Below are 20,730 nucleotides of genomic sequence, written 5' to 3'. Positions count from 1 at the left end.
CGAAGCAGATGTGGTGATGACTTGGAATGAAAAGCGGTAGTTTGAACTTGTATATAAATGTTTATATCAGATATAGATACCTTCAGAACTGTTACAACTAATGATGATAATAGAATGGAAATGGAATAGAATTTATATGGGTTTGGATTGAAATCATCTCTATCTGCGAAAGAAAGATGATATTTGAATGATCATCAAAGGTATGGTGAAGTCTGCATATTTTGTTCTGGTATGAATAAATTTCTTACTTAATAACTGTCTGAAATATGGGTTTTTGAGATCGTTAGATTCATGGTATGGTAATTTTTATTATTTCTGATTGAAATACATGGTTTATATTCTGACTTTAGAACAAATATAAGAAGTTTGAGGTATGTAATAATAGTTTACTGCACTGCATGAAGCTCTATATGTTGAAATGTAAAACTTCACAGTATCTGATTGAATATGGTGAGAAAATAAAAATACAAGGCTGTTTGATTTGTGAAATTGAATAAGAGTGGAAGAGACTGAAAAAGAGAGGTCGGATTCTCGTTCTGCTTGGGTACCTGAAATTATAAAAAGAGTTAGTCGATAATGAATTGATTGGTTTCACCTCCGAAGCTACACAAAATTTGTGATGCTCAAAAAATGTAGGTCAAATCTCTTATATGTTAGCTTGACAAGGGATATTGAAATTTAAATTGATTCATTGTATGAAGAAGAAGAACCGATTGAGATACTAGATTGCAATGTGAAGTTACAATACTGATGAAGCAATATGGGAACCGAAAGAAACAGTGAGACTTTTATACCCCTACCTCTTTTCAGGTAAATTTCAAGGACGAAATTCATTAAAGGGGGGAGAATTGTAATGACCCAAATTTTACGGTTATCGGGAAAGTGAATTTTCGGGTCTCCATTTCTAAAAAAATAGATTCGTAAAAATTTATTAAAAATATTTACGAAGTCAATTGAATGGTTAATTAGACTTTAATTAAGTAAATTTAGCTTAATTAAGAGTAATTAGTGGAAATGATTAAATTGAATTAAGTGTGAAAGTTTAATTATAGAATAAAGAAAAGTGAAGGGACTAAATAAGAAATAAGCCAAAAAGGGGTGACAAATGTATGGTTAAAATAAGTTAAATGTGTACAAATATAAATGGTACACATGTATTATACATGTGTATTTACTTATTATATAAGTAAAATAATAATAATTAAAATATATTATATTAATATTATTTTATGTTAATTAATTAATTAAATAAAAGTTATGACAAGTGTAAGTGAAAAATTAATACATGTGTATTAATAAATATATACATGTATAAATAATAAATATTATAATAGTTTAATAATAAAATAAAGAAATAAAATAAAGAAATAAATGAAATAAAAGAAATGAAAAAGAAAAACAAAGCAAACGAAATAGAAAAGAACAGGGGAGAAAGAAAGGAAAGAAAGAAAGAAAGGGAGAAAAGGGAAAATCAAGGTTTTGAAGCTTTAAACTTTAATAGGTATGTCAATTTAGCCCTTTTTACTTAATTTTGATGTTTTAAAAGCTTTAGAACAAAGTTTTGATGAAATTAAGTTGATATTTTGAAAGTTATTAGATTTATAAATATTGTTCATGTTGAGTAAAATAATGAATTAAAGGCTAAATTGATAGAAATTCAAGTTAGAAATGAAATAAGGATTGAATTGTAAAGTGATTCATAAGTTTTATGCTTTAAGGACTAAATTGAAAGAATTTCGAAATTATGGTTTTATGATGAAAAATAGATAATTATGTCTAAGTTTGGTTAAAAATTGAGTAGAAATAAAGTATGAATTAAGATAGAAAAGTAAGTGAATTTAGTTAGGATTAAATTGAAATTAAAAGTAGAAAATCAACATTTTGCACTAAGACTATTTTGGACAGCAGCAGTAGTCTAAGTTTGAAAAATCACCAAAAATTGTATAAATTGAATTATAGGATGAATAAAATATGGAATTAAATCTTATTGAGTCTAGTTTCTTGTAAAAGAAACGGTTTAAGCAATTGAATTGTAAATTATGAGATATAATAAATTTTGTGAGACAATGTCAGAATGAATTCGGGTTCCCCTGTTCTGAATTTGGAAAATCACCAAAAATTGGAGAAAATAATTAGAGGGTTAAAGTTATATTTTTAGAATCTCTAATGAGTCTATTTTTAGGAGAAATTAACGGGAATATTATCCGAGTTCTGTACTGTGAGATAATTAATTTTTAGTGAAGAAGGGCCGAAACTGTCAGACAGCAAAATAGGGGTGAATTTAAAGAATAAACTGTACTTAATGGCTAAACCAAAAATTCTGAAAATTTTATGGTAAGAAGATTTGTGAGTCTAGTTTTAGGAAAAATTAACGGATCTTAATTTAGAATTCTGTAACTCAAGATATAAATTAGTAATGTATTAATGATTATGAATTGTATTAATTTCGTAGTCAATGTGGTACCGAAAATCTCGGCTAAGGAAGGACAAGACAAAGTCAACGGGAGTTAGCTCGAAAATTACGGTTTGTATTTCTATAATCCGAACTCAGTCATTATTTGTTATATTTATATACATATGACAATTGTTAGTGTTAGAATTATGATGTTTTACAATCGAAATGGATTGATTTTGGTATGTGATGAATTTATCAAATTTATATTGATTGAAATCATTTTGATTGAATTTATATTGATTGAAATATATATTATATATATGATTTATGTAAAATTTGAATATTGAATGAATGTTATATTGAAAAATTATTTTGATTGGAATATGAGGGAATTGATACGAATATATGAGATTTGTGATAATTGAATATTTGATATTGAAAAGTGAATTGAGTTGTATTGCATTATGAATTAATGTGAATAATTGAAATATATTTGTTGAATTGAATGAAAATCTATGAAATTATGAAAATGTGTGAATATATGTGATTATTAGAATGGTATATTGATGAAAGATTTATTAAATTGAGAAAGTGAATCGAATACCCTATTAACAGTATCGGACCAGATTGGATACAAATGGCATGCCATTGGATTTATGATGTGATGAGGAGATTTGTAGTTCCGCCGAGAAGATGTTTCTGTTATTATATACTTCGGTTTATCTGAAGAGACATTTAATGCCTTATTGGTGTGTTTGGGAGGATATGATATACTGGTGTGTTATGGAGGATTTATAATATTCTGGGTGTGTTTGGGTTGGATATTCTGGTGTGTTTGGGAGGAATCCATGTATCTATCAGAGTTCGAGTCTTGTTAATAGGGGTAAATAAGTGAAAAGATAAATCGAGTGAATTTGATTGATTGAGCTATTGGAATGAAATGAGAAATTGAATTGAGAATTGAAATTTAAATTAATTAAAATGTTGGAGTTTGAAATTTTGTTTTTATGAAATATATTTTGTTGGGTAGATTTTTGAAAATAGTTTTACATAAATTGTGTAAAAGGATGGAATATACTAATTAATGTTTCTCGGTTGCATTTTTCTATGCTATTATTTTAGTTTGTTTGGGTTAAACTTGACAAAATCTTTCTATTAATCTTCCCTAGAAACTTTAAACATCATTAGCAAGTTTACCATGTAGTTATATGTTGACAAGATACAAATTGGAAACTAATATTTTAGGAATTGCTCAGGATTAAATTTTTTTTAAATAATCATATAAATGTTTAACATTTATCAAAGTATTCAAGTGAATGTTAAATCTTTTAAAATGGTTAAATAAGGGCCTAACCTTTTTACAAGTGCTAAAATAAAGGTTAAATCATTTCAAAAAAGTGCTTCTCAAATATCGTATATCATATTTCAAATTATGTTTTGATTGCTTTCTTTTATTTTCAAGCAATGTTTGATTAAGGTGTTATGTGTTTTATTCTAAACATGTCAGCATTTACCAATTTTTTTCCACGAATTGGGCTGAATGCGTGAAAAGCCCTTATTTAAGCACTTATGTAAATGTTAGGCACTTATTTAACCATTTTAAAAGGATTGGCCTTTATATAAGCAACCTCTAAAAGGTTGAGCCCTAATTTGAGTATTTACCATAAGATATAATTAAAATATATTTTTTGAGGTTAAGATATATTTAAAATAAATAGAAAATAGAATTTTTTTTATAATTTAAGGGTGTATTTAAAAATTATAGAGTAATTGGATGAACGTATAATTACTAGAATAGTAATTATACCCTCTTGTATTTGCAAAGATTTCTAATTTCCTATATATATGTGTGCGTGTGTTTGATCGATAAAATGAAAATAAATCATAATTCTTCATGTCCTATTTGATAGTATAAATTGTAACAACACAAATTCATAATTTTATATTCCAAAAATAATTATAATAATATAGTATTTATAATAACTAATATCTAATTAAAACTTAATTTAAAGTTATATATACTACATATACGAGAATGGATAATATTACATTGGAGAAGAAAAGGATAGATGAAGTTAAGTAGGAATCAAACACGTCTTTATACTATAAAATAATTATTACTAAATATTTTTAAATTGTAATATAGTTATTATTAAAATATTAATATAAAGTATTTATCAGAAAAAGTTAAGAATATTATTTAAAATTCAAAATCATTAATGTTATAATTTATTATTAAAAAATTATAATATTAAAGAATTTTATTAAAATAATTAATTATATTAGTTAGATCAATATTTTAATAATTAATTATATTATATTAAAATAATATTAAAAATTATAATATTTAATAGTTTTAAATGAAAATAAAATGTCATTTTTAATATAATAATATTTTACTTAATTCAAATTAATTTTTATAAGAAAATGGAGTTGCTTAAATAAATACTTCTCGATTGATCGATCGAGATAATTTTAAAAAATATTTTTCATAAATTATTTTCTACAAAACAAATTCACTTTTAATTATAAACTATAAATTTTTGTCATTTTTATTGATAGCTTAAATTAACTTTAAGCGTATATATTCATATTCATAATCTTACGTAAATCTGATCCAACCTACGAATATGGTAGACTATATATATTTTTAGAGGGAGAGAGAGCCTTGCACTTCGTATTACACGATTCCTTTTACAACATTTGATAACATAATTATTTAATAATTAAAAATAAAGAAAAAAATTATTAATTATTACACGATATTGTAAATGATATTATCAACTTACCAATTGAAAATATCCACGTGTTAAATCGATTTTCCTGATAATATGAAGATTATATGGATATAAATTTTGCCGCAAAAGAAGGGGAAGGAAGCACAGCTTTTGGGTGCCTTTATTAACTTTTTCCATATGCTAATGCTATCTAGCTAGGCACTATGATGGTTTTAATTTAAGTTCGAAATATACACGTCGAAGATAGTAGTGATGATAAGCACCGTCTGTCCTCTTGTTGGTGCACAGTTGTTGCTTGAGGTTTGTTAATACCATAACATGAATAAAGACAAAATATACTGGTCCTTAAGATTAGGAGCTATTCTTCATTACTCTCTCCATAATTATGAATTTTATGGGAACACTTTACGGATGTGGTTGATGGACGTATTAAGTGAAAGCATGAGCGTGGCGTACCAGCCCAACCATCATCATCGGGCTTTTAATTTTGTCGCGTGCATTTCTGCTCCCAAGTTCAAAAAATTTGGCACTATTTCGTATTTCGAATCTCTGCATTTAAAAAAAAAAATTTATGAATCTGGCATTTGGTTCTTTATTACAAGTTTAAAGATACGGCTTCTGTCACAGAAAAATGCGCATCGTTAAGACTGCGGGTTTAATCAACTACTTAGAGGCGCAATTTGTCATGAACATTGTGCTACTGCTTGACATTTGCATATTCACGACAAAGATTCACCTCATGCTATCTGTCATTCAAAACTTAATTTCCTCTCTAAACAGCTAGCATCAGATTCGATTAGGCTGTTACTGTAGGCCACAAAAAGCCAAAAGTTCCCTTCAGGCTCAGCAGATCTTGTGAGTTCCGATTACAAACATTACTCTACTCAACAGTGATCACCAAGCTTATTTAATAGCCAACTAGCCAATTCGCCTTTGTCCATTTGTCAGTAACGAAGGGTCTAAGCTCTCTCCTTCTCCTACTCTCTGTTCTTTTACTAGCATCGAACATGTATCATCCTAGTGCAAGATCCAAGACCTTGCTTGTTCTTTTACCCATTTCAGCACTTGTCTTGGTCTTGCTTTCGTCCGTAGCTCTTCTAACAAACAGCCCCAAAGCCACACAACTCCAGCATTTACACGTCCACAATCACCTCCAAATTGCTCACTCAGCATGTGAAGGGACCTTATACCCCGACCTTTGCGTCTCCACCATCTCTGTTCTCCCAGATCTCGCTTCCAAAACACTGCCGGAGCTCATCCAAGCAACTCTAAACCAAACAATGTACGAGGTCCGTCTCTCCTCTGCCAACTGCACCGGCATTGAAAAGCGGATCAAAAGTTACAGCAAACGGGAAGAGGCAGCGATAAACGATTGCCTTGAGCTTTTTGATGACACCCTGGAGGAGCTGAAAGTTGCCCTTGCTGATCTCGTCCCAAAGAAATTAGCAGTCTCCAGGAACTACCACGACTTGCAGACATTTCTAAGCGCCGCGATGACCAACCAGTATACGTGTCTTGATGGGTTCGCACGTAGCAAAGGAAATGTTAGGAACATTATCAAAAAGGGTCTTCACAACATCACTCATCACGTGAGCAACTCTCTCGTAATGCTCAAAAAAGTCCCCGGTGTCAACAAATCCAAATCCGAGTATTTTCCTCAACAGGGACGCTTGAAAAACGGGTTCCCTTCGTCGTTATCCCGCCAAGATAGAAAACTTCTACAGGCTTCAGTTAATGAAACCGAGTTCGACCTCATAGTTGCCAAGGATGGCACTGGGAACTTCACTACCATCAACGACGCTGTTGCCGCTGCTCCAAATAATAGTAACACAAGGTAGTTTAGCTGACAAATTTGGGCTATTCCTCTTATATGTTACATTGAGAACGTTAATTAAGAGAGACTAATGAGGTGATCAACTACATTTGTTTGTAACAGGTTTGTGATATATATAAAAGCAGGGTCTTATTTTGAAAATGTAGAGGTGGTAAAGAAGAAGAAAATGCTGATGTTTGTGGGAGATGGGATCGGTAAGACAGTGGTGAAGGCCAACAGAAATGTCGTTGATGGCTTTACTACTTTCCGTTCTGCCACCGTCGGTGAGTTCCAATTTCTCAATAATTTTTTAATTTACCACGAATTGAGTATTATTTTCTTTTACAAACTTTTTGGCTAGTAAAATAATTGTCTGAGGACTCACGAGTGTAATAATCCATATTGGATGCATTCACTAGTTGGAAGGTTTATCTGACCATTGATTTTTGACCAAAAAAAAGAAAGAAAAGAAGCCCATTGTGACCTATCCGGCTGATGGGCTTTTTGGTTCCTTTTATTTGTCGTTTCATTTCCCCTCCGGATGCTGCCTAGTCATATGCAGATGACAGTGAACAGTGATAGCTCCTTGATGGCAATATGGATGTAATGATAAAAGCAACCACGTTCGTTCAATGATGGACCACCACACTCCTCATGCGCTCGTCCATTGTCACTGATTTGGGATTACAGTCCTAGGCATTCAATTGTTTTATCCATTTTTATATGAATGGCGAAAACTTTGATTTTTAGGACGTCGGTTACTTGTTTTATATTTTTAATTTATTATAGGAAAACATAAAATGTTATTGTGCTTTTAAATTTTCATGTGTCGGCAGCTCAGGATTGACGGGAGCGCGTTAATCATTAATATGTCTGGGAGAAAGTTTTTTGTCTCCACCCCTTTTTATTATTATTATTTAAAACAACAACATCCATTATTCCAATCTTTATTTGCTAGTCATAATCTAGTAATTAGAAAAGACTTTACAAAAATTTCACCGAACTCTACTGCTGCTCACATGCTAAGTGGGTCTTCTCATTGATTTCGTTTATCTTCCTTCCTGGATCCCCACTTTTAATTATTTTGATCATTGTGGACAGTTATCCAACTAATCGTAGTAGTACTTTATATTTCCCATTTTAATATATTTCAGCTGTGGTGGGGGAGGGATTCATAGCGAAAGGGATAACCTTCGAGAACTCGGCGGGGCCGAGCAAACACCAAGCAGTGGCTTTAAGGAGTGGGTCAGACCTCTCTGCATTCTACAAATGCAGCTTCGTTGCTTACCAAGACACTCTCTACGTCCATTCCCTTAGGCAATTCTATCGGGAATGTAACATATACGGGACAGTGGACTTCATATTCGGAAACGCAGCTGTTGTTTTCCAGGACTGCAATTTATATGCTCGTAAACCCAATCCAAACCAGAAGAACATTTTCACCGCTCAAGGAAGAGAAGACCCTAACCAGAACACTGGGATTTCAATTCTGAACTGCAAGATCGCTGCAGCTGCGGATTTAGTCCCCGTAAAATCATCGTTCAAGACGTATTTGGGGCGTCCTTGGAAAGAGTATTCCAGGACAGTTATTATGCGTTCGTACATTGATGATTCAGTGGATCCTGCCGGATGGTTAGAATGGAATGGGACGTTTGCTTTGAGTACCCTCTATTATGGGGAGTACCTGAACCGAGGGCCCGGGTCCAATACGAGTGCAAGAGTAACTTGGCCTGGTTATAGGGTCATCAACAGTTCCACTGAGGCAACTCAGTTTACAATTGAGCCATTTATACAAGGAAATGAGTGGCTAAATTCTAGCAATATTCCATTCGCTCTCGGCTTGAATTGAGAGCTAAATGCCACTTACGTGCCTCCCTTATTTTATTTTTCGTTAATAATTGGATTCTGTGTTTGTCTGATCAAGTAAGCCACCATGCATTTTGATCCCATGTCAAATTGCTTTTGTACTGAAATTAATAAGAAAATGAATAAGGCTTCTTTTCTCTCTTCCTAAAATGATTGCAGTACATTAATTATATCATCAATTTCAATCAAAAGAAATCATTATAAGCATTTAATTGAGTAACTAAAATCAAATTAACTAAACTCATTTCAAATTAACTAATAAGCTTTAACTTTACTGATACTACCATACAGCTACATGCAAAAGTTTGAACTATAGAAAGAGCAAGCGAGGCAAAGATGGGTCAGATTGAGGGAAAGGAACTCAATTTTATTGGGCTTAATAATACTAGACCGATTAGGCTTGCTATCCTTTTATATCATCTACATACAAGGAGCCCATGTAGTTTAACTCAATTCTCACAGTCAAAATCTCTGTTTGATGTGCGATGGGAATTTTTCGAATTCACAGCCCTCAGGTCAGGCTGCTAGGATTGTGAGGTTATCAACTTGGGATGACATGCTTTTGCAATTCACTTCCCTTCTCTGAATAAGCTAAGGATTTTAAACATGAAATCTTCAGATATCCCAACTTGTTCCACAAAGTATTCTTCTTTTGTTGTTTTAGTTAGAGCAGTCATAATTAAAAGCTGAGGAGTAATGGATGGTCCCCGAGAACACATTGGATGCCTAAACTTTAGAAATAGTGGCACCAATTTACTGTATAAAATATTGGAAATCGCGGGATACAAAGAAAAATATTATAATGAAACCACCCATTGGTCACTCTCATACCCCTACTCCAATGGTCCATTGAGCTCCGAGAACAGCAATCATTAAGTTTTACTAGCAGTTTCAAATGTGCATGATTTGTGTCATGCTCCTCGGCAATTTTTTTAACTAAAACTCGGATTTGGATATATTTATTTTTATATTTTTTAATTTTTTAGGTGTTTTGTTGGACAAAATAATAAAATCTAGGGTAAACTATTTAGATTAAATTTAGAGAAAATGCTTATTTTAAAAAATATTTAGGGAGATATATCATTTTTTTATATTTAGAAAAGTAGGTCGATTTTGGAGAAAGAAACAGAAAATATGTGTCGAAACCATTTTTTTTCGATTTAAAAATGATGGATCGATTTTTTGGAGAGCGAAAATGGAGTCGCCACCAATCTTTTCTTGTTTAGGTGTGATCGGATCACCTAGAAATTTGGGTTGTTTGAATAAAACATTTTGGTTTACTAAAATAATGATTTTGGTCTACGAAAACATGAGAAAATAGGCTCGAGAGTCGGTTACGTATGAGAAAGGATTAGCACCCTCATTACGCCCAAAATTGGTACCAAATCGATTAAATACTGTCCTTTTGTCTAAAATTAAAAATGTTTTTGAAATGTGGTTCTTGTTAATAACATTTGAATAACCCGAGTCCATTGCCAAAAATCTTCTTGTTTCGACGTTCGAAAATTTGTAATTCGAAAATAACAAAAGGATGCCCAACTATTTGGTTCAACGAAAAATCGATACCCAGCACAGTAGGGCACGATTTCTCGAATTTCCAAACATTGACCATTGCCTCACCTTGGAAGATACGAGTGAAATTCCGAAGAGACATTCGATTACTTTGAGCGAACGACAATTTGTAACCCAACACGTTAGGGCACGATTCCACGAATTGTCAAATATCGAATATCACCTTCATTTTAAATAATTGTGAAACTAGCTCAAAACGTATTAATTTGACTTGAAATAAAATGGAATAATTATTTTAGATTAACAAGTTTAAAATCCCAACGAGTCAATTGCAAGTAAAATGCGAAGTTATAAACATGGGACGATATGCATGGATAGCGAACTCTATTAATAAATAAAAATAGTGTAAAGATGAATAAACAAATAATAATAATAAAAAACTTAACGTGCATAAAATAGCAGTAAGCTCACATCAAACATTAACAATCAAAATCATGAAAGCTAAAAATATAACCAAAGAAACAAATCAAAGCACGAGCTCCAACAAGTTTTCAAACCTAGATAAATAAAATTAAGATAGCAACACCAAGTACCAATCGCAAATGTAATGTAATAACTTATAAAACGATAAAAACAACAAAACACTCATGATATACAAAACAACATGAGCAAACTACAAACATATAAATAATTATTAAAATAAAGATTACGAAGGAAGAAATTTGAGTCAAATAATGTGCATAAACATTTTAGAGATGATGTATCCGTTTAAAGTTAACAAATGAATATATATAAAAATAGTATTTAAATGTGAGATTTAAAATCAAAACAATATGTAGTAAAATATGTTCTAGAAAAATGACTTATGTACATAAAAATATATTAAGATAAATTTAAAAGAATTCATAAAAGATATTAGCATGGGACTAAATAATAATAATAATAATAGTAAAATCGAAGAGCATCTAAAAAAACATAAATAAATGAACTTTTTAGTATAAAAAGTTAAAGGAATAAAGAAATAAGTAGATGAACAAGATAATAAACAAAACAATTTAGTTTGAAATTATAAATAGCAAATAAAATAAATAGAACAAATAAGACAAAAATAACAAATAATATTGATGGAGCAAAAATGACAACGTGATAATGATATTAATAGTAATAATACAATGAGCAGTTGTCCATGAATGTAAAAATAAAGGCAAAAGAATAGTACAAAACAATGGTGAAATAAAAAAAAAAAGAAAAAAACAAAAATGGAAACTAAAAGGATTTGATTTAACATAAAAAAAAATGAAGTCTAAGGCGTAAAATATAGGTAAATCAATAAATATGAAAATAAAATAAAATATAAGGGGTTGAATTTAAAAAGAGCAAGTAAATAAAATACTAAGGAAAATAAAAATAAAAGTAGAATATTGAAAATAATAAAAAAATGAAAAATAAACAAGATTAAATGGTCAAGGAACCGAAAATAAAAAAGAAATGAACTTTAAGGGATAAATTAAAAAGTTAGAATTTGAGCTAAAATGAGATACATGTAAGGGAAGAGGGACTCATATTGTAAATAATGAAAAGAAGGCCATCAAGGATCGAAATGAATCACGCTGAAACAACGAGGGACTAGCTGGGAAATATTCCCAGCCTTTTATGCTCAGTGTTTCAAAGGACCCAGATGTAACCCAAACGAAATCTAAGAGCTAAATTAAAAAAACAAAAGAAAACAGAAAATGGAGCCTGGTAAAATAGAGTTGCAAAGGAGAAGGACTAATCTAGAAAATCTCCCATTTAGGGATAATGCACATCCCCACTCCACCAAACACGTCGTTTCATCATCATCATTTAAACCAAAAAAACCTTCTTTTTTTTTCATTACCAGCCCCAATTTTAAACAAAAAGAATACAGAGCTTCTCTGTTCTCTCCCCCTCCCCCTTTTTAGCTAGGATTTCGGAAACCCATCATCGCCGTCGTTCACCGTGCCAAACGGAGAGGATGACTCCAACGACGCAGCCACAGGGTGGATCCGGTAAGACTCTCTTCTCCTCTTTTTATTTTTTTTTTATGTCCACTTCGTTTAATAGATTTGTAAATAAAAATAAAAAAGAAACTAAAGAACAAAATGAAAACCAAGAGAATACGATCGGAAATCAACCCTTTTTTATTTTTTTCTCCTTTTTATTTCTGAAAAATCCTTGCGTACAAGAATAGGGATCCCCCTTTTACGATTGCTTTCGGCTTCTATTTTTAGCCGAAAATGAGATAGAATCCAAAATCCCCTCCATTACATTGAGATTGTAGGTTTTTCTAACATTTTACAACTTGTTCTTTTTTTAATTTATTTGCCTTTTCCATTGCAGGCAAGTGGAGCAAAATGGGGGTGGGTGGCCAACTATGGAGTAGGTTATGGTGGCAGACAGTAGGGCGGCACACCTAGGATTTTTTTTTTAGTTTGGGTTGGGCTAAGGTTGGTTTAAGTTGGGTTTGGTTTTATTGGGCCCCGGGCAAAATTTGGGCCTTACAGCTGCCCCTCTTTGCTCATTGCTGTGTTAACAGGAATAGAGCAAAGACTAAAAAAAAGACCCAATTTTGCTCGGGCTTGCCGAGTTTTGATTTCTTTGACCTGCTCCCCGTCAAATATGGAGATGCCAAATCATCTTGGATTTGCTCTTTGACAGTATAGAAATGCCAAATCATTTTAGACCTGCTTCAGCGTAAACACGTGAAAGCCAAATATGCTATGTCTTCAATCTGCTCCTTGTAAGCACAAAGAGATAAGACTTGTAACTTCGACCTGCTCTATTGCAACTTCAGAGAGATAAGATCTATAATTTAACTTCAATCTATTCCACTGCAACTTCAGGAAAATAAGATTTACTATCTTCAGTCTACTCCACTGCAACTTAAGAGAGATAAAACTTGTAACTTCGACCTGCTCTACTGCAACTTCAGAGAGATAAAATCTGTAATTTAGCTTCAATCTACTCTACTGCAACTTTAGGGAAATAAGATTTGCTATCTTCAGTCTGCTCCACTGCAACTTCAAGGAGATAAGACTTATAACTTCGACTTGCTCTACTGCAACTTCAAAGAGATAAGATCTGTAATTTAGCTTCAATCTGTTCCACTGCAACTTTAGGAAAATAAGATTTACTATCTTCAGTCTGCTTCACTGCAACTTCAAGGAGATAAGACTTGTAACTTCGACCTGCTCTACTGCAACTTCAGAGAGATAAGATCTGTAATTTAGCTTCAATCTGTTCCAATGCAACTTCAGGAAAATAAGATTTACTATCTTCAGTCTGCTCCACTGCAACTTCAGGGAGATAAGACTTGTAACTTCGATCTGCTCTACTACAACTTTAGAGAGATAAGACTTGTAACTTCGACCTGCTCTACTGCAACTTCAAAGAGATAAGATCTGTAATTTAGCTTCAATCTGTTCCACTGCAACTTCAGGGAAATATGATTTGCTATCTTCAGTTTGCTCCACTGCAACTTCAGGGAGATAAGACTTGTAACTTCGACCTACTCTATTGCAACTTTGGAGAGATAAGATCTGTAATTTAGCTTCAATCTGTTCCACTGCAACTTCAGGGAAATATGATTTGCTATCTTCAGTCTGCTCCACTGCAACTTCAGGGAGATAAGACTTGTAACTTCGACCTGCTCCACTGCAACTTCAGAGAGATAAGATCTGTAATTTAGCTTCAATCTGTTCCCTGAACTTCAGGGAAATAAGATTTGCTATCTTCAATCTGCTCCTCTGCAACTTCAAGGAGATAAGACTTGTAACTTTGACCTGCTCTACTGTAACTTCAGAGAGATAAGATCTGTAATTTAGCTTCAATCTGTTCCACTGCAACTTCAGGGAAATAAGATTTGCTATCTTCAGTCTGTTCCAATGCAACTTCAGGGAGATAAGACTTGTAACTTCGACCTGCTCTACTGCAACTTCAGAGAGATAAGATCTATAATTTAGCTTCAATCTGTTCCACTACAACTTCAGGAAAATATGATTTGCTATCTTCAGTTTGCTCCACTGCAACTTCAGGGAGATAAGACTTGTAACTTCGACCTACTCTATTGCAACTTCAGAGAGATAAGATCTATAATTTAGCTTCAATCTGTTCCACTGCAACTTCAGGAAAATAAGATTTACTATCTTCAGTCTGCTCCACTACAATTCAAGGAGATAAGACTTGTAACTTCGACCTGCTCTACTGCAACTTCAGAGAGATAAGATTTGTAATTTAGCTTCAATCTGTTCCACTGCAACTTCAGGAAAATAAGATTTACTATCTTCAGTCTGCTCCACTGCAACTTCAGGGAGATAAGACTTGTGTTGATCTACTCTGCTGAAACTTCAAGGATATCTGCTATGGCTTCTAGCCGCTCCAACGCCATTTCAGGAAGAAGTGATTTGTAATTCAGCCTGTTACCCTACTGCTTAGGGGGTTAGGGTTCACCGTCTTCAATCTGTTTCCCTACTGCTTAGGGGGTTAAAATCTACAAATTCAGCCTGTTACCCTACTGCTTAGAGGTTTAAGGCTTGTGAATTCACTGATTCTACTGCACTGTCCTCTGAGGAACATGATCTGTAAAATCAGTTTCATGTATCTGTGCTTATGCCAAATAATTAGGATGCTATGATTGAAATGAATCAAATGCTCCTAACTAAATGTGATGTGAATGTGTCAAATAATTAGAATGCTATGATCGAAATGAATCAAATGCTCCTAATTAGATGTGTTATAAATGATATATGAATGAAAATGATCCCTTTAGAAAGGCCTAATGTATCATTGCTCGTTGTTCATCAGGACATTATCGTCGACGTATTACGCTGCCATCTTGTTCGGCTGGTATTCTTGACAGAAAAGTCAAAGAAACAATCACATTGTGCTCAACAAGCTTGCCCTGCTGTAATTTCAGAGTTCCTTCCACTGTACATTTTGGGACATAAAGTTTGTGCCTCCCACTGTAATTTCAGAGGAACAATATTCGGTTTCTTCAATCCATCCTGCTGCAACTCAAAGGTACAGGATTTGTATCATCTTCAATCAATTTGATCTGTTACACCATTCCCTAGGTGTAATGACCAGATGTATATGTTTGATATTTGTATAAATGCAGAATATCAATTTTTTTTCCTGAGAATAATCCTATTGCTTGTTCTTTACCGAGATTATAACACCAATGTAGTTTCTTTTTGCTCAGCCAATATCTTTGACAGAAAACTCACTGAGATAATTTCAATTTGGGCTTAAATATTTCCAACCCTTGGGCCTGGTGAGTTCTAAATAATGGTCTTGTTTCAAGTTCCCATACTATTTAGAAGTTCTCAAAGTAATATGCAGAACTTCTTTTGTGGAAGTATTATTTGTCCATTAATCGTTATTTCAATACAAAATGCTTGAAAAATATCAAAACAATGGACAAAAAGGAAATTGATTGTGAGCATAGCTCGAAATGAATTAATCAAAGATTGCAAATGCAATAAGAATGAAATTAACTCAAAACGAATGAGTTAATCAAATATAGCAATGCAATAAGAAGAAAATTTATTTGGACATATCTTGAAAAGAATCAAAGGTAACAAATTCAAAATGGGCAAAATGGAAGCTAGATGCCCCAGATATCGCAGCCTGAGCTTCTCTGTACCAACTTCTTGAAGATCTTTCTGAGCTCAATATGTGTTTAGGGGATCCGGAGTACTTTGTCGATGCCCCAAGATGTAGCATACTTCTTCATTGTTAATTCAGGCATAGCAAGACTAATGTATGCCCCATTTTGATCCAAATTTGAGTTGCCCCTTTTGGGTTTTCAACTCAAATCTCCTTTGGTCTCAAGGTGCCTTTTGCGGGTTTTCGCCAATGCCTCTCATTCTTTTTTTTTTCGAGGCACCATTTGTGGGTTTTCACCTTGGCCTATTTCATTTTAGGTAGAATATTCCTTGACTGGATTTGAATTTACTGGGTTGGGCAAACCTTTGTCATCAACGCCCCTCTAAAATGGGCTTTTTTTACTACATAAAGTCCTTCCCAGTTTGGCATCCACTTTTCTCTAAGTCCTTTTGTATATGAAGGGTCTTCTTTAATATTAAGTACCCCTAGTGAAATTCTCTAGGATGAACCTCTTCATTGTAAGCTCGCATCGTTTATTGGACCATGATGGATGGTTTTCAACCTCCTTTCTTCAAATTCAACTGATCATATCGGAATTGCCTTATCCACCTTCAGGTCTGACAAGACTCAGAGACAAGAAATCTTTTCTTTAAAATCTTTTTTATCCCATAGACTGATGAAATACGCTGCCCCAGTAAAGGTCTTGGCCAACATTCGATGAGCATAGAGGGTAAATGGTAACTTCTTATGCCAATCTTTACAAGTCTCGGACATCTTCCCCATAATCTTTAATTTGTTGTTGGGCCTTTTTTTTTTTGCCTTTGCCTTTTGCCATATAGTGCCTAATCTTTGAACAGACTACAACCTTTTGACATTGTACAGCTGTGTTAGACATGATTTTCTAGCACTCTTTGTTGGCACCCTTTTTTTTCTTTTTTTTTTTAGAATTTGATGACTATCGACCGAGTGACATTGGCATATGAAACAATTTTTACCCTTTCTGCGGAGTAATCGACGACCCCAAAGGCGAATCAGTATTGGTTAAAAGCTTTCAAAGAGATCGACCCATAACCTCCATGCCCCCACATAGAGAAAGTCTACGGAGAAATGAAGGGGCACGTGAATCTTATCTCCATAAATTTGGCATTTACGTCATACTGATGCAATCCATTTTTACGGTGGACCAAGAGAAACCAAATCTCATGATTAGCTTGGCCATCGCATATGTCATTAGTATACGTCGTTCAAAAACCATGCAACATTCTCACGTCTTAGTGGCCAGGCATATCTTGATACGATCGTGCAAAAATCTTTAAATTCTTGGAAATGAATCAATAACGTCTCTCTTTGTCTTTGTAGCGATGCAGACTCCAATGTTTGCCTCTTTCTCTTGTCCTAGGCTTGCTGACCACTGACTCTTTGTAGGGTAAGGTCCCCTTTTTAATCTTATTCTACCGTCCTTAACAAATCAAGAGATATGCTACATCTATATCATCTTCAAAGTGCTGAGATTCCTTTAGGCTCATATTTCACTCAGAAGGAGACTCGGAGTCGGTGACAGCGTCGCTCACATCATTGATATCTGGGGACCTGTTGTAGGTACGAAGGCAGATTCTAAAGAATAAATAATTCCAAGGATGATTATTTGTATGGTATGATTATGAATAAATGAATATTTAAAAGAAAGTTTAAAGAACAAATGAATCTAAGAACGATTATTCATATAGTATGAAATCCATTTTATTGAAACAAAGATTTAGGACACAAGCCTTTTTTCACAAAAGGATTCTTATTACTTCTAGGCTTAAAGCAATAAGCGTGTTTTGAATATTACTCTAGATTAGCTCTAAAAATAAAAGGATCTCTTCTACAGTCCCATTGCTCAAAACACTCCCAAGTAGGTAAGGGCAAATGTTCACAAAATTTTATTCCCGGGTTCCCTCTTCTGATACGTTGTTAACGTTCGAATTTCCCAATACCAGGTCTTACACTAGAGTCCTGAGCTCGATGTGCCATTGGATCTCATACCCCTATAGAACTCGTAACGCCCACCCCTTTAACAAAAAGGTTGGATAACAGACTTTCTACTCCAGAATGATCATCGAATTTCACGATACCTGATTTGACAAATCTTTTGATTAGCTTTCTAAAAGCGGTACAGTTCTCGATAGAGATTTTCGCATAGTATTCACATTGGTCGCTTGCATCGTACCATTTAGGGTATGGAGACTGTATTGGTTCTATGTAAAAAGGGATACGACAGGTGCGTCGAACAGAATGTGGTACAACTCCCTGTACGTGATTAGGATGGGGGCGAACTGGGGTTTTCTCGAGTTCAGTCTCCGATTGGGTCCTTGCCTTTGGGAGACTTGATAGCTAGTAGTTGCCTTCGAACAGCCCTTGTTATACCTACTTGCATCATTCGATTCATTTTCCTTCTTCTTCGGGGCTTTTAAAGTCCGCTCTCCCTTTTCCTTCATGTCTGCCAGAACAACTGGTTTGGCTCGATCATTTTTTAGGTTAAAACCTGAACCCATCGGGAAGTTTGACAATATCGAGGCATCAGTTTGATAATAGGGTCTGATAATGACGGGTGCCCCTTGCATGTTTGGTTAGGTCAAGTCGCTTATTGGGGCAAAACCTGAGGAATAGGCGATGTCTTCATTATCCTCACTATTGACCACTGGGCTATTCATTTTTTCAAATTCTTTGGCCAGTAATTAGGTTAATTGGCCCATCATATTTTTTTAGAGTTCTAGCATTTGTTCTCACATATCTTGCTGAATTTGAATCAATTGCTCTTGCATCTGTATTTGCCTTTGCTCTATTCTTTCCAACCTTTGGTCCATATCCTTTGTTGGTTCTGAAATAATTTTACCTAATTAGGGTCGTTTTGGGAAAATCTAATGCAAATGATGCAATGCAATGCACATGATGCGACGCAGTGCAAATGTATGGGATGAATGTAAAGGAAAGAAAGATTTTGATTTTGAATTTAATTCCCCTAGAACAACTTTTCTATAAAACAAATTCTTTTTCATAAAACGGATTACGTATACGGCCTTACTTTCGTATTCGAGGCGAAGGCACTGATCCCCTTTCTTCGTGAAAGTCAAATCTTGCAAGCTTCCAATGTATGCCTCTACTAGCTGCTTTTTGCTTGATCCAGGCCACGAATTACTATCCTCGCAATGTTGATTAGCTCCTTTAAGAAAGTCGGGACGCCACAGTTTTTGGATAATCTTTATTAGCTTGAATCCTTAGGTAAAGTTTTGTTTTCTTCCACGAACTGTTAGCCTTCTTCTGTTGTGTTTACTTGGGCCGAATTCGGACAACCGTATTGTAATCCGCGTTATTAAGAAATTCGTTTTCTTATGAAAAATTGTTCTATTTAGCAATTGAATATCAACACCTCCTTTCTATGATGATGTAATGCAACGTAGTTATGAACAAACAAAAACAAAACACGTTAGTATCAAAATAAACAACCAACAAATTACCTAATCGGGTGATCACTAGGGGTCGGAGTGGCTCTGCCTAGGGTAAGCTCCTAGATGTCTCTATATGTGGCTCGATTCTAGAGTAAGGGTACCCGAACCAGCAGATTCCTCGATCTTCACCCATTATAGGCTCATATGGACCAAGTTCAGTTCAGGGGAATACATTTCCTTATGCCCATGCGGAGGTGAAAACCTTACGAAAACATAAGTACGGATGTATTCCGGAAGCGATCCCCTAGCCCATGCGGAGGTGAAAACCTCACGAAAGCATAGTTTCTTACTCCCACTTAAAAGGTGTGACCACAACGGTCATGCAATGCAATATGCAAAGCTATTTAAAGACTCAAACTAATGCACCAGGTATTATATCATAAACCACAAAAAAAGCTGATGAAATCCAATGAAAGGATCGTATTTCAAAACCAAATTTTCAATTTTCGATGAAAAGACAAAAGTTAATCAACTTGTGGCTTGACTCTCTTATTTACGTCCCCAATGGAGTCGCCAAGCTGTCGAAACCATTTTTTTATTTCGATTTAAAAATGATGGATCGACTTTTTGGAGAGCGAAAATGGAGTCGCCACCAATCTTTTCTTGTTTAGGTGTGATCGGATCACCTAGAAATTTGGGTTGTTTTAATAAAACATTTTTGTTTACTAAAATAATGATTTTGGTCTACGAAAACATGAGAAAATAGGCTCGAGAGTCGGTTACGTATGAGGAAGGATTAGCACCCTCATTACGCCCAAAATTGGTACCAAATCGATTAAATACTGTCCTTTTGTCTAAAATTAAAAATGTTTTTGAAATGTGGTTCTTGTTAATAACATTTGAATAACCCGAGTCCATTTCCAAAAATCTTCTTGTTTCGATGTTTGAAAATTTGTAATTCGAAAATAACAAAAGGATGCCCAACTATTTGGTTCAACGAAAAATCGATACCCAGCACAGTAGGGCACGATTTCTCGAATTTCCAAACATTGACCATTGCCTCACCTTGGAAGATACGAGTGAAATTCCGAAGAGACATTCGATTACTTTAAGCGAATGAGAAATTGTAACCCAACACGTTAGGGCATGATTCCACGAATTGTCAAATATCGAATATCGCCTTCGTTTTAAATAATTGTAAAACTAGATCAAAACGTATTAATTTGACTTGAAATAAAATGGAATAATTATTTTAGATTAACAAGTTTAAAATCCCAACGAGTCAATTGCAAGTAAAAGGCGAAGTTATAAACATGAGACGATATGCATGGATAGCGAACTCTATTA

The 20,730-nt window shown here is 33.9% G+C and overlaps 1 protein-coding gene across 1 annotated transcript; it reads left to right on the top strand.

The window, feature by feature from the left end:
* The first annotated feature begins 5,546 nt into the window (after positions 1–5,546).
* Positions 5,547–8,962, top strand: LOC107924376 (pectinesterase). Its single transcript, XM_016854792.2, has 3 exons — positions 5,547–6,967; positions 7,070–7,230; positions 8,101–8,962. The coding sequence occupies exons 1-3, from the start codon at positions 6,141–6,143 to the stop codon at positions 8,793–8,795; spliced, it is 1,683 nt and encodes a 560-aa protein (XP_016710281.2). The 5' UTR covers positions 5,547–6,140; the 3' UTR covers positions 8,796–8,962.
* Positions 8,963–20,730: the final 11,768 nt, after the last annotated feature.

The sequence above is a fragment of the Gossypium hirsutum genome, chromosome A11, assembly GCF_007990345.1.
Source record: "Gossypium hirsutum isolate 1008001.06 chromosome A11, Gossypium_hirsutum_v2.1, whole genome shotgun sequence".
NCBI lineage: Eukaryota > Viridiplantae > Streptophyta > Magnoliopsida > Malvales > Malvaceae > Gossypium > Gossypium hirsutum.
Note: the sequence above shows the minus strand (reverse complement) of the source record. Positions and strands in the feature narration are given on the sequence as shown.